Consider the following 13,723-nt stretch of genomic DNA (forward strand, 5'->3'; position numbering starts at 1 on the left):
ATGCCCTTCTTGACGGAGCCCCGGGACCAGGTGGACCCTGCCTGCCTGACGGGATGGCCCACATGTCCTCTCTAAGCTGGGGTTTCCACGGGTTTACCTGAATAAGAAAAAAAGCCTCTCTGTTGAACTGAGGCATCTCCCACTTTCAGCCAGGTGTTCCCTGGTTGTGTGAAGGTGGATTCTGGGGGATTGGCAGGGACAGAGACGCACAGACGACGTGGGGCCGGCCCAGGGTTGGTGAGGGGCTCACCACACGATGATCTCAACTCTTGTATTTGAGTATTTCCACCACACAATCTTTTGTTCGAGAGTACAGGCCACTTGGCTTGTCTCGTAAAAACCCCCTCACACTGTGCTCAAAGGATTCTGAGGACGGAGGTTCTCCACAGAGAGTAATCATCGCTCCCGTGGTGTTTGTCTCTGTCACGGAGACCAGCTGAACCGTGTGAATTTCTCAGGGAGCTCAGCTTCTGTTCCAGGCGGGACTCCACCAAGTCAAACCCCAACCCTCCCCTCCCTGGCCGCCCGGTGCCGAGGCGGGCCGGGTGGGAGCTGGGGGTGTCCGTCCAGGCGGCAGGAGGAGGAAGGGGGGAGCCAGGCTCAGTAGTCTAAGTTGAAAGGATAGTCCTTGTGGTTCACAGCTCTGAGAAACAGGAAACAAAAAATAGACATGTATACTCTTTCTAACAGAAACATTCTAAAAGCTACATTCGTGTACTTTCAAGCTCCCCGATGTGTTAAATCAGTCTTTGGATTCACTCGGTGGCCTAGCCTCAAACAGGAGAGACTTGTGAGAAGGCTTCGCTAACCTCACACGTATACAATCAACACCTCCTCAGGGACCAAGCCCTCCGTCTGCCTATGAGAGCCTCTGTCACGAGAGCCAGTAAAGGAGCCGCACTTACATGGGTAGCCGGCACATTCGGAAGTTCCTGTCCAGGCCGAGGATGTCGTTCATATCCTGTTCTGATAGTTCAAAGTCAAACACCTGCAGCCCAAACAGACGTTCACAGCAAATTCAGTTTGGTGAATATTTCGCTGTGCACGCGTTACCTGCAAGGTGCTGGGCCAGGCCGGCGGCCTGGGGCTGCGTGGGAGCCCCTGGGACGACCAGCCGGGTGCTGTGCCCACCCAGTGGGAGTCAGGGACACCCGGGGTCGTTAAGAGGCACAGCAAAGCATCTTTCCCTCACTGCTCAAAAAAACTAAAAAACGAAAAACCAAAACCCAAATCCATTGTGCCGCACACCCTACCACCTGGGAGGGCGCTGAGGCCCCGGGACCATTAGGTCTAACAGTAGCCGTAACACAGAGTGATTTTTGTGCCCGTTCCTTCTCAAGCAGGATTCTAAGCTGCCCCCCGGCACCCTGCCTGCCCTTTTGCTCTTAACACACTTGAGGACTATGATCCACTCCTAAAATGGGAGCTTTTCTCCCGGGAGAGCCAACCCTGGTCGCTGCTGAGGAGCTGGGAGAGAAGGTGCAGTGCCCGAGGCCCCCCCACGCCCCCACAGTCCAGGAGAAACCAGCGACTCGGAGTCCATAGCAGTGCTGACTAGAGGGCGGGCCAGGGCCCTGGGTTCAGTTCTGGAGGGCTCAGGGCAGCCCGGGGACAGTGGGCCCGAAGGTTGGGGAGCAGGTGCCTGGCTAGGCAGGCAGCCCAGGGCACCTCTGGGCGACACCTTGGGTGTTCGTCCTCTCTCTGTCCCCCATTTTGGCCAGCTGGCCGGCTCCTAGGCCGACGCGGTCACCCTCTCGGATTCCGTGTCCCGGCTGCAGCTTCATCCGCCCCCCCTCTGTTGTGTCAAGGCCACAGGGCACCTGTTTGTTGCGGGGGTCAGACCCCCAGCTAACTAAGCGATGATCCCCAACCCTCCGAGTAAAAGAAGAAATGCACTTTCCTGGATATTCTCAAGAATCCGCTTTGGGTTGACTGATTTGGGGATCACGATCACATTCCTCTGGATCTGAAATCGGAGCAAAATCTACGGGAAAAAGGTCCAACATCAGCCAAAGGGAAATCCCCCGGCAGTCAGCAATTTCCCGCACAGTTTACATCATATGGTACTATGACGTCCCAAAGTCAGGGGCAGCTGGAGCTTTTATTACAAGGTCGTCTTCTCCAGAGTCCTCCAGGAACCAAACCGGTGTTTTCTGGACGGTTCCTCCAATGTGTGTGTGCCCATGGAGAATTCCGTGAATGAAAGAGAATTCACTGAGGCGCCCAACCCTTAGATGTGCAACATGAGAGCACGGAACACGGAGGCAAAGCCCCTCCCCGAGTGGGCGGGCGTGCGCTGGGGAACCGAGGGAGCTCGGGCAGGGGGCAGCGGGGCCAGCGTGAGTGAGCCCTTCCTCCACCCAGAGCCTGGCTCCCTGAGGAAGCGGGAGCAGCACCCCCAGCCCCGGCAGCCCCCTCCTACCTGGGCCGGAGACTTGTTGTACTTCTGGGCCACCCTCTGAATCACGGGGTCATTCATCAGGTCCATCCCCTCACTAGAGAGAGCAGGACCGGGAAGGGGGTTAGGGGGTCAAACGTGTGTGCTTCTTGCTTCAAAACACACACCGCTTCCTCCAGGATTTGCTTTCGTCTCGTCACGATTCCTGCTCACTGCGGGGACGAGCTCATCCCGCAAACCCCGCCGTCTAGCCACAGCCACGGCTAACGCTCCCTTGGAGACAGCTGGATGCGCTGCTTTGATGTACATTTGGTGTTTTCTCGAGAACAAGGTGACAACGTCTGCCCATGCTCTGGTGTGTGTCCCTCTGACACTGCCAGGCCTGACCTAGCGCCCGCAGCTCTGTTCCTAAGTCATTGGTGTTGGTGATGGTAATTTCAGAAAAGTCCAGCTCAAATACCAGAACAAGCCTGAGACTGGGAACGGGTGCTAGCCCCAATGCCAAGAATGGCGCCAGGCCTCCGCGTGGTCCCGCAGGCACAGGCCCTACCCACTCTGGAGAGACGTCTCTGCAAGGACCATTCTTTACGCAGCTCCTAGATTCCGAGCACTGCTCTAGAAACAGTGCTCAGAGTCTCCTGAAGGAACTAAACGGGTGATTACATTTGCCGCAGGCCCAGCACTCGGCTGGTTCCCCTTCCTGGGCGGCTCCCAGCACCCACTGTGCCCACCGCCCCCCCCAACCCTGCGCTCAGCTGCACAACCGGACCGGACCTTCCAGCAACTCCCTTGCTGCTACCAAGTTCCAACACCTATGCCTGCTTCCCCTGTGATTACACAGGTAATCACAAATACTTCCAGCCTTCCCAGGGCACCTGCTCTGTCCCAGGCACTAAGCCAGGGGCTGGCAGGAAGTCACAAATCACACACTGTCCCTGCACTGAAGCAGCTCTGACAAGAGGGAAAAGGAACTGATGTCAGGACAGTATGATGAGGGCAATGGACAAAACCTGACTACGAGGAGTCTGGAGAGCTTCCTGGAGGAGGCGACGCTGTTAAACCATATATTAGAAATCAGAGTTAGCCAAATTAAAAAAAAAGGGAAAAAAAAGGATAAAAGCAAGATCTCTAGGTAAAGAGAACAGTGCGTTCAGAGGCACAGAGACTGGAAAGAACGTGCTCCATTCCGGGAGACCCGCGTAGTTTCCAGGGGTCGGTGCGCACACTTCCTGCAGGAAGAAATGAGGCCAGAAATGGGCAGCAGCCAGACCAGCTGGGACTCCTAGGCCATCGCAAGAGCTGAAGAGTTTTTAAGCAAGAAAGTGGCCTGATCATTTTGAGAGACTCCCTTTGGCTACATGTGCGGTGTAGACAATGAACCCGAACCGGTCAAACATGGCCGGAGTGAAGAGGCTGCAGAATTTCAGGGACTCCCCCTTAGCCAAGGCAGCGATGGCGAGAACAAGAGACCAAGAGACAGAGCCTGGGATCGCCGGCAGAATGATCCGAGGACGTTGCTGAGACTGGGAAGGCCGGATTTTCAGGTGTCTGGTCCGAGGGCTGCCCTCGGACCTCCCCAGACTGCCCAGGGCTGCCAGAGTCGGGGCTCGTCTGGGGAGGGATGGGAGGAGTGTCTGTTCTGCGGAGACGGGACGTCCGTGGACCAGCCTGACGGATGGGAGGAGTGTCTGTTCTGCGGAGACGGGACATCCGCGGACCAGCTTGACGGATGGGAGGAGTGTCTGTTCTGCGGAGACAGGACGTCCGCGGACCAGCCCGACGGAGAGGCTGAGCACAGGAGCCTCGCGCTAGGCGGGCTCTGAAAAGGCTGCCCCAGCCGCTTCTGTCCCCCAAAGGGACTCTCCTCTGGCTCCCGGCACCAGCAACCTCCCCGGCACCACCCCCGCAGGTCTGTGTGCACCCTGCCCACACCCTGCTTCCCAAGACCCTCCGCTAACCAGCCACATTCGGTCAGACGGTGCATCTCCTGCAGCTCCTGCTAGAGCCTAGACTCACCGCCAGCGACGCAGTCCTACCTGGAACCGCCGAGGGGCCGGTACGCAGTCACGGACACGTCTCTGGACTGGCAGAAACGGATCAGGTCCTTCTGGGTCAGATACGGGTGGCACTCAATCTACGAAGAGAGTCCCAGCTTACCAAGAAAATTCAGAGCAACAGCAGGTCAGGAAACAGGCCACGCATGACTGTCTCGGCTGTCACCGAGGAGCTGCGTGACCCATCCCGAGGCTCAAGCGTCTACCGCTGTGAAGTGACAAGCCCTTGCGAACAGGCAGAAGGGACACCTGCATTCCCTGGACGCTCAGATGGCCCCTGCTCGGTGAGGCCCGCTCTGTCTTCTACTCTCCACTCCAGACCGCATCGCGGACATCTTTGATGTTGTCCTCATTCGCCACGTGACGCAGACTCCACGACGGCGCGGGTTTGGTCAGACTGTGCTGTGTGTGCGGACATCTGCCAACACCCAGCATGAGCTAGCGGAATGCGCTCGTCAACACTTGTGAGGACAGCGAGCGGGGTTGGAGAGTCACGGGGCAAACACAGGCTCCTGGGGACGCCAGCGGGCGCTGGAAGAACCTGGAGGGCAGGATCCCCGTCTCCACATCCTCTGAATTCTCACGTACGATCCCAGGTCCTCAGTGGGCTGGCAACACATGCTTGTTTAGGAAGAATGAAGAGCTACCACAGCGCCTTGTGGGCTCTCTGAAAACCCTTCTGAACCCACGTTCCTGGGGGGCTCAGAACCCTAATTAGGGGACATACCCGCCAGCCCCTCCGCACCCCACAGATGAGGCACCAGCCCTTCCCAGGATTTAAAGTGCCACTGCGAACCCTCATGGGACAGGGGCTGTGATGCACTTGGACAGATCTAGTCCTGCGAGGTTGTAAAGTAGCAACACTGAGTGGTCCTTGCGAGGGGCCAGTGGTTAGAAGAGCTTCCAGAAGGCAGCGGCTGTTCTGTTCCCTGCCCTAGGTGCGACCACCTGAGCTTGCTCATCTGGGGAGACTCACGGAGCATCACCCTTTCCAGTCTCCCTGTAATGCTTTAGCTAGAAAGGGTTTTTTTTTTTAAATAAAAAATGGAATGTGATGCTCTATTTTCATGTCCCCAAACCAGAAACTACCCAAGGGGCCCTCAGTGCTAGAATGAGTCGGCACCCATTACTGACAGAACGGACCAGCACGCAGAGAGCAGAACGAGGGACAGTCACACTGGGCATGGAGGCATCCAACAGACACGGGGCTGAAGGAAGCCGGACGCAAAAAAGCACATAACGCGTCACGTTATCTGCACGTTGAAAGCTGCCCTCTGCTTTAGTAATCGCACGGCGGCTGCCCTCTGCGGGGGCTGGTCCACACAGAAGAGCTTTCTGAGGAGGCCCAAATGGCTGTGAGCGGGACCCCTCAGCGCCTCTGCACAGGGAAAACCCAGCCCAGCCCTCACCCTGCCGTCCGAGGGCACCGCCTTCCGCACAAGCCTCTGGGGCAGCTCTCCTGCCTTGGCCCCAGCTGCTTGCCTGCCTGCTCCCCGAGTCACCCGTCTGCAGCCACCAGAGACAAATGCCCACGGTGTGCCCCGCCATTCCATCTCCAGTCCAGCCACATGAAGTGACCTGAAAAGCCAGCTCCGCCTGTGAAAGCCTCACCTGGTTAGTCACTGGCCTGAATCTCAAGCTGGGTTTGTTCAAAAGTCTCTCCAGCTGCTCGTGGTTGAAGTTGGACACCCCGATGGCTTTCACCAGCCCCATGACCACCAGGTCCTCCATGGCCTAAGAGAACAGAGAGTCGTTCCGCGCCCGAGAACCCACGGCCTCACTCCTCTGCAGGCCGAGTGAGCCCGCCCGATGCCCCACAGGCCTTCTGCGCGCAGGGCCTGTGCCGCTTCCATGCCCCTGGCTGGGGGAGCTTGGGCACGTTTATAGGGCCGCACTAAACTCAATGTTGTCACTGCAAAGTGGGGACAAGCCTGTCCGTGCCACAGGATTGTTTTAAAGATTCCACCAAACAGCACATGCAAGCATTTAGCTCGGGGCTGGAAAGCGGTAAGCCGTGCCACGTGGCAGCTGTTGCGGCTCCTCTCACTCTCCCTGTCGGTAAGGTTTGGGTCAGGGACGTCTGTTGCTGCCCACTCACCCCTTCGACTCCGATTAGATGCTTCCTGAGCACAGGAAGGGGCCGGCAGCTCCAGGAGGAGCGTGGCCCGGGGCAGCCACACCGTCAGCAGGAGTACGATGTGGCCACGGGCAAGTACAACAGCTATGGCCCCTGCGGCACCATCCAGAACCCGCTTGTGCCGCCTGGACAGCCCAGAGTTTAACCCACGCTTTCTGGAGAAGCAGTGCCGCGGGGCAGAAAGGGCTGGGGCCCCCGGACCCTGGCTCTCCCAGGCCGGGGCCCTCGGCTGATCTGTTAAGCCAGCCCCCATTTAAGAGGAAGGGGGAGGGCGTGGCCCGGCTGGTGTGTGTCCCCCTCGTGCTGCCTGGTACTTGTAGGCTCCCAGGCCTGTCCCTGAGCTCAGTGTGACCTCACCTGCTTCCCATGCCTCACCCCTGCCCTCCTCTGCCCCACACGGGTGTGCACAGCGGGGGGCAGCGGGAACCCTGCCCCCTTCCACACGGGCGCCCCTCCCCTCGACTCCCGTGCTTGGGGCTTTCTTTGCTCAAGGCCTCTTCCTCCCTTCCTGTCCGGACTCCAGCCGCGGGCTGAGCTCGTGGCCCACCCTCCAGCTCCTCCCAGCGCCCCAAACCTCGCCGTGCTGCCAGGCATCGCTCCGACGAAGCTCACGGACAAGCCGTTGGCAGCTACAGGACAGGAGTGGTGGTCACCACTGCAGGAGGGAGACACAGATTCTACCTTTTCTTTTTATTCTCTTCTGAATTTCTGTGATGACCACCTGCTGTTTCTAATAAGCAACCAAGTAGACACTGAGACTCACAAGGAGGTCTGCCCTGGTTATCCCCGTGTGCGTTCCTGGTGAACACAGCCAGCTCGCAAGGGCCCAGCACCCTGCCCAGAGGCCCACCAGCCTGTGGCTCACCTCCCACGTGTCCAGGAAGTCGGTGTCACTGGGTATCACCATGCCGCTGGGGTCCAAAGGCATGTCTTCCACCCCGGGCTGTGAGGCAGAGGAGGGAGCTGATGGTGGCCCGTAGGGGCCTCGAGCCCAGGCCTCTGCTGAGCTGGGGCCCTCACTCCCCGCTTTCCCCCGGCGGGCATGAGCAGGAAGGAAGGTGCTGCTAGTGTCTTTCATACCTTGAAACCCATGGGCCAGTGTATGAGGTAGAGGTCCAGGTAATCCAGCTTCAAGGCCCTCAGACTCTTGGTGCACGCTGCTTTCACCAGGGACTTCTCATGGCTGGTGCACCAGAGCTGCCGAGGGGAGGAGGGAAGCCAGGGTTAACACAACGTCTGCCCCTTGTCCCACAATCCAGTATCAGGGAGAGAAGACGACATCCAAGCCCTATGGCTATAAATGCAACACGGCTGTGACATTAGCCTCCGATGGTTCCGGGGCTCCCTCGGGGAGGGATCTCCAAAACTGGGCTCTGCGGCCTGAGTCCTACTAAAGGGACATCGGTGGCCCCGTGAACTATATGGTGGGGGGCTGCCAGTTATCCGGACCCACCAGGATAAAGCCAACCAAACTCAATGCGTGTGGACAGAAAGGAGAGGAGGAAAACTCAGAAGAAAGTCTACATCGCGTTTCCCACTTCAGTGTGTGCCATGTTGAAGGTCCCTGGGGACGAAGGCGTCATACTCCTGCAGTAGAGTTGGTGGGTGAGTGAATGCCACGGGCCTGCGGCGACCTGGACACGCCCCTCCCCCCGCCCCCACCCGTAAGCACGAAATCTGTGACTGGTGCTTCCTCTTGAGATTCCCGTCTCGCTGTTTAGTATTAACTGTGACGGGAGCCACTCGAAGGCTCCGAAGCAGCAAGAGAAAACACAAGAAGTAGTACAAGAGTGAGAACAGAAACACAGAAAAACATACTGTCACACAGCGTACTGACAGAAAAGAAGAAAAACAAAATCCCTAAAAATACGTTGTCAGCAACAGGACTCTCTAGATGGCGAGTATATAGTGATTTTTTAACATATCTATATCTATTTCTATGACTTTCCCAAACGTCAGGAGTAACGAGCACACCTGCCCTGCGGCTGTGATGCACTCAGGCGCGAATGTCCCCTGACTTCGGGGCTGGCCTGGGCAGACCAGGCACCCCTCCCTTCCTGGAGTGGCAGGGGAGACTCTGCCCCTCTGCCACGTGCAGGCCCGGCCCATCCCTCCCCTCCCTTTGCTCCAGCTTTAGAAGCACCGATGAATTACAGAAACCATCGGAGAGTGAAACAGAAGAGCAAATCTGCCACAGACACAGAGGTGACTTGTGCAATTATGGACATCGGACCTGGAAACTACTCTGGCGATGATCAAATCTGAGTCCTGCTTTACACACAATGACGCTGTGACCCTGTGCCATCGGGTGACTGACCCAGTCTCTCGGTGCTCGTGAGAGACCGCTGGAATGAGGGCCTGTGGCTACTGACCTCCCGGTCTTAAGGTTCTGCCTCAGAGTCCAAAGCAAAGGGGTTCTTGAACTCTGCTGGGTGGGTCCTCCCTTCACGAGGCCCGCGCGCCTCCTTCCCGCCTCCACCGTCTCTCCCTGTGCAAGGCGGGCCCGCCCTCCGCTCCCGCCCACCCTGCCCTCCGCTCCCGCCCACCCTGCCCTCCATGTCCCCCGTCTTCTGCCTTCTGCTCAAACACACACTCCTTTCAGTAGCTGCAACTGCCTGGGTAGGACACGAGTCTCTCCGCTGCGGAAGATAAGCTCCCTACTTAAAATCCTTCAGCGGCGCTCCTTGTGTACGGGAAAAAGAACAAGGCCCTTAAAAGGCAGCCAGGCCTCTGTGGTCTGGCCTGTCCCCTGCTCCAGCCTTGTTTGTCAGCACTCCTCTGCCTACCACTCTCCGATCCAGGAACTCCAAGCTTCTTCTAGGTCCGTGTACCCAAGGCGCTGTCCCACGCCTGTGCCTCTGCGCAAGCTGTCCCCTCCGCTCGTCACCCGGCCTCAGACATCTTCACCTGCGCCACCAGCGTGTGTGCGAAGCTGAGGAGGTCTAGGCAGGTCTGGTTCCAGGACGAACTGAGCTGCCAGCTGCTCAGAGACCAAGAACCCCCCCCACACTGGGTCAGCTGTCTTGCTAAGGGAGCCCCCGGGGGTCGCGCTGCGGGCGCCGCGTGTGAAGTCCCACCTTACTGACGATAAACAGGTCCTCCCGCTTCACCACACCCTCCTTGATTTTGCACTGGATCCCGGCTCCAATCTCACTCTCGTTGTGGTATAAGTAGGCGCAGTCGAAGTGCCGATATCCCGCGTCGATGGCCAATTTCACTGCCTCTGTCACTTCCCCTGGAGCCGCCTGCAGAGTGAACACGACAGAAGCAATCCACCCGCGCTCAGGACATCCCAGCGTTTCACTCTAAAATGAAGACTCACACAGCGCATAAGTGAGGAAGGAGGTCACGGTGTCAGTGAGCACCCAAATGAGGGACGCTGTCAGAGTCGGAAAGGACTTAGACACAATCTGAGTTGCAACTCCTTGACTTATCTGGGGAAAAGTCTATGGGTACTTTTAGTGCCTGCAAATAACGGGGCCGGACGCTGAGCCTCCTGAACGAACAGAGTAATAAAGAAATGGAGGAGGAATCCTAATAGCAACTGAGAGAGAAGCAGGTTAGACTCCACCTCTACCCGACAAGACCAGAAGTCCAAGGGCAAAAGTGAACAGGAGCGAACTCACACGGAGAGACTCCATCTCCCCAAACCCACAGGAACGGTGCGGATTCCATCAAGAATGTGGAAGCTCAGAAAAGGCTCACTGTGAACGGGGCTGCTCAAGCAAGCGAAGGGGCCGGAACAGGGACGAAGCCCGGGAGGGCTCACAACACAGCGCACTGAGCCTTCCCAAAGGGCATCGTGGCTCACAAAGCACCTGCTCACTTGACCTTCGCAGAAGCCCCTGTGCGTTGTTGTGACGGTCCTTGCTTGACTAGCAGCACACTTGGAGGGGCCAAAAGCCAATGAAGCATCCATCTCAAGTCAGGAAACAAACCGCCAAGAAATTAGAAGGGAAGAGAAAATGTGAAAACAAGAGCAAACATCCAATAAAGACAGGACAGAGATCAACAAAGCCAGAGGCTAGTTCTTCGAAAGACCTTAATAAGGTGGAAAAGCTTCTGATGAGACTGATGGGACCAGGTTTTTTTTTTTTTTTTTACATGATCTGAATGAAAAACAGTCCTACGGATTAAACATAGACCCCAAATCTCAGAAAATATTATCAATAACCATAAGCCGACGATTTGGAAAGATGAAAAGAATGGGAAAAATCTTTGGAAAAACTTACTTGAGAAGAAGTAAAAGCTGACTTGTCCTATAACTATTTTTTAAATGAAGCAATTAGTTAAACAGACACAAAACAGTTCTACAAAAGTTTCAAGGACGAAATCGTCCCAATTTAACAAACAGTCTTACACAGAAGGGAAAAATAAAGAATACTCTCAATTCATCCTACTAAACCAGCATATCCCTGGAATCAAAAGCAGACAAAAACATTAAAAAACAATCACACACTCGTCTCATTCATGAATAACCGTTGCAAAAATCCTAAGTAAAATAACAGCAAATTGGACGCAACAATATATTCTGGAGAAAGAACGTACCACATGCACACTGAGTTTATCTGAGAAAGCCAAGGATGGCTTGGTATTAGGAAATCCATGATAATTCACATCAACAGATTAAAAAAATAAATGTCAATCAATGTAAGCTGGAGCACCCGGTCCTGATTTAAAGTCTCAGTAAACTAGGGGAAAAGGAAACTCTATAACTTGGTAAAGAATACCCACATTTAAAACCACAACAATAATACAAAAATCAAGAATAAAACCACCCCAAAAATCTAGAGGCAAACATCATCCTCAAACGTGTACGTATCAGAAACACAACCTTTAAGATCAGGAACAAAACGGAAAAAGGAATTTGAGACTTAAGCATCAGAGAGAAGGAGGCGAAAGCAGCACGGTTTGCAGACGGTGTGATCACGTATGGAGAAAACCCAAAGGAATCTACAGGCAAAGGGAGAGAACAAGAGGGCGACGTAGCGACGTGCCAGGACATGTGTTGAATGTGATTTTTTTTTTTTTTCTTTTAACTAGGCTCCGCACCCACCGCGGGGCTCCAACCTCCGACCCGAGGTCAAGAGTCCGCCCCGCACCCTCTCCCTCTCCGTCCGCTCGCGCTCCCTCCCGCTCCGGCTCCGCCAACCGCGCACACACACCCGCGGGAAGACGCGTCCGAGGCTGCGCACCGAGCCCCGACGACCCCGGAGAGGAGCGCTCCGGCCCGGGAAGCACCTGCCGCAGGTTCTCCCGCGCCGTGGGCGCAGGGCTGGACCCCGGGGCCGTCAGGGGTCAGGGAACAGCCGGGCCCCAGCAGAGCCGGAAAGGACGTGCGGGAAACCGCCTCAGCAGCCCTCGGACGCGCGGGGTCGCCGGGGCTCACCCCGGTCCGCCCCCCGCTCCCCTGCGGCTCCCGCGTCCCGGCCCGCGGGGGCCCAGTCCGCGCACAGGGCGGCGCACGGTGCCTCGCCGCCGCGCTGTCCCCGACCGCACTAGCCTTCGGGATGCAGGTCACCTGCCCCCACGGCGCCCGCGGGCCGGTGGCCGCCGTCCCCCCGCCCCGACCGCGGCCTGACCACCGCCCGGGCCGTCCTTCGCCGACCTCTGCTGGCGAGAGCTCGGGACGGGGTGGGCGGGCGGCAGGTGGCCCCGCGAGTCCCCTCCGCGGCTGGGGAGAGGCCCCGCCCGCCCCGGGGCACAGGCCCCCTCACCTGCCAGGTGCCCAGGCCCAGCGCCGGGATCCGCTCCATGCCCCGCACGGGACCGCGGCCGCGGGAACACTACCGGCGCGCGCCGCCGCGCTCGCAGCTCCGAGGGGCCCGGGCGCGCGCGGTGGGCGGGGCCGGCGGGAGGCCGCTCTGATTGGCTGGCGGCGCCCCTCGGGCAGGGGACACGCCCACATCCCCGGGCTCCCGAGAGTCCGGCGTCAGGGAGTGGGTGTGCGCAAGCGCACGACTCCGCGATCTCACGGCCCAGGGTCCCGGCCGCGCGGCGTCGGGAGGGGCAAGAAGCCCGGCTGGCGGGCCAGTGTTCCGAGGTTCGCGGGGTCCGCAGGGCTGGGCTATCCCGGGGTCGGGCGGGAGAGGACGGGTCTGGGGCTCTGTGTCCGCGCTCTGGGCGCCCCTAGCACCCACCCCCATGGTGAGGGGGTTTCGTAATGGGGAGGGAAGGTCTTCCCCCTCAGCAACTTGATGTGCTTGGGGCAGGGGCCCGGGGGTCCCGCAGGCTCCTAGAAGACTGTCGGCCTCGGTTCCCCGTGGATGACGCCCTGGCTAAGTCCAGTAAATACTTTCTACTGGCCGGGGTCCCTGGGAGTGGACAGCGGCCTGGGAACGGAGGGCCTGGGTAGTGCAGAATGTGGCAGAGCGCTGGACTGCTTGCTCCTCCCGGGTCCGAGGACCGACCGTCCTTGCTGGAGCCTCAGGGGCAAGTGGGCGGAATCATTGCCGGGGCTGGGGTGAGGAAACTTCGTGAGTGAACTAGAAACCCCAGGACACTGGTCGGAAACTGGGGACATGGAGGATCCGAGGTTTCTCATCCCCCTTTGGAGCCCCCACGTCCTGGTCCTTTGTCCCCTGGGGCCTGGGAATCCCCTGCCTTAATGGCGCCCAAAGGCCTGTTTTAATTTCTGGTTTCCTGCGTGGGGCTGCAGTGCTGGCCCCGACCAGCTCACTGGCCAGCGGAGCAACAGGAGCAGGGAGGGGACAGCCAGGGGTCATTCGGACCCAACAATTACCTTTCACTAATGAACTTCTCAGAAGCGGGAGGGCGCTCTAAGACCCCGTCATTGACTCATTTGGCCACTGTGCCCCGCAGTCATCCGGGTGACCCACATGAAAGGACCCACATGGCCCCTGCCCACCAGGAGCTCCCTGTCCACAGTGGGAGATGGACAAAGACAAGAAAAGGAGCAAATGCTATAGGGAGATAAGCAGGGTGCTGGAGGTCCAGCCAGGAGGTCCAGCCAGGAGGCCCTCGGTAGGCCTAAAAGGCCACGAGAGTGGCATTTATGCTGTGACCAGAAAGACGAGGAGCCAGCCCTGCACACGTCCGGGACGAGTGTGCTGGGGGGGAGCTCCCAGGCGGCTGGGACTCTGTTGGGGCAGGGTCCACCTCTGAGCTCATAAG

The 13,723-nt window shown here is 58.0% G+C and overlaps 1 protein-coding gene across 1 annotated transcript; it reads right to left on the bottom strand.

Moving 5' to 3' along the window:
- Positions 1-257: 257 nt before the first annotated feature.
- Positions 258-12,427, bottom strand: AKR1E2 (aldo-keto reductase family 1 member E2). Its single transcript, XM_032349858.1, has 10 exons — positions 12,307-12,427; positions 9,667-9,834; positions 7,670-7,786; positions 7,455-7,532; positions 6,064-6,186; positions 4,435-4,532; positions 2,423-2,495; positions 1,901-1,984; positions 906-988; positions 258-643 (listed from the first exon to the last, which is right to left on the bottom strand). The coding sequence occupies exons 1-10, from the start codon at positions 12,343-12,345 to the stop codon at positions 601-603; spliced, it is 906 nt and encodes a 301-aa protein (XP_032205749.1). The 5' UTR covers positions 12,346-12,427; the 3' UTR covers positions 258-600.
- Between the last annotated feature and the right edge of the window lie 1,296 nt (positions 12,428-13,723).

This window comes from Mustela erminea, chromosome 6, assembly GCF_009829155.1.
Source record: "Mustela erminea isolate mMusErm1 chromosome 6, mMusErm1.Pri, whole genome shotgun sequence".
NCBI lineage: Eukaryota > Metazoa > Chordata > Mammalia > Carnivora > Mustelidae > Mustela > Mustela erminea.

Coding starts and splice junctions, on each gene's coding strand:
- AKR1E2 (XM_032349858.1), bottom strand. CDS start 12,345: ATGGAGCGGATCCCGGCGCTGGGCCTGGGCACCTGGCAG. Junction 7,533..7,669: donor ACTGGCCCATGGGTTTCAAG/GTATGAAAGACA, acceptor TCTGCCTCACAG/CCCGGGGTGGAAGACATGCC. Junction 2,496..4,434: donor CGGCCCCTCGGCGGTTCCAG/GTAGGACTGCGT, acceptor TGCTCTCTCTAG/TGAGGGGATGGACCTGATGA.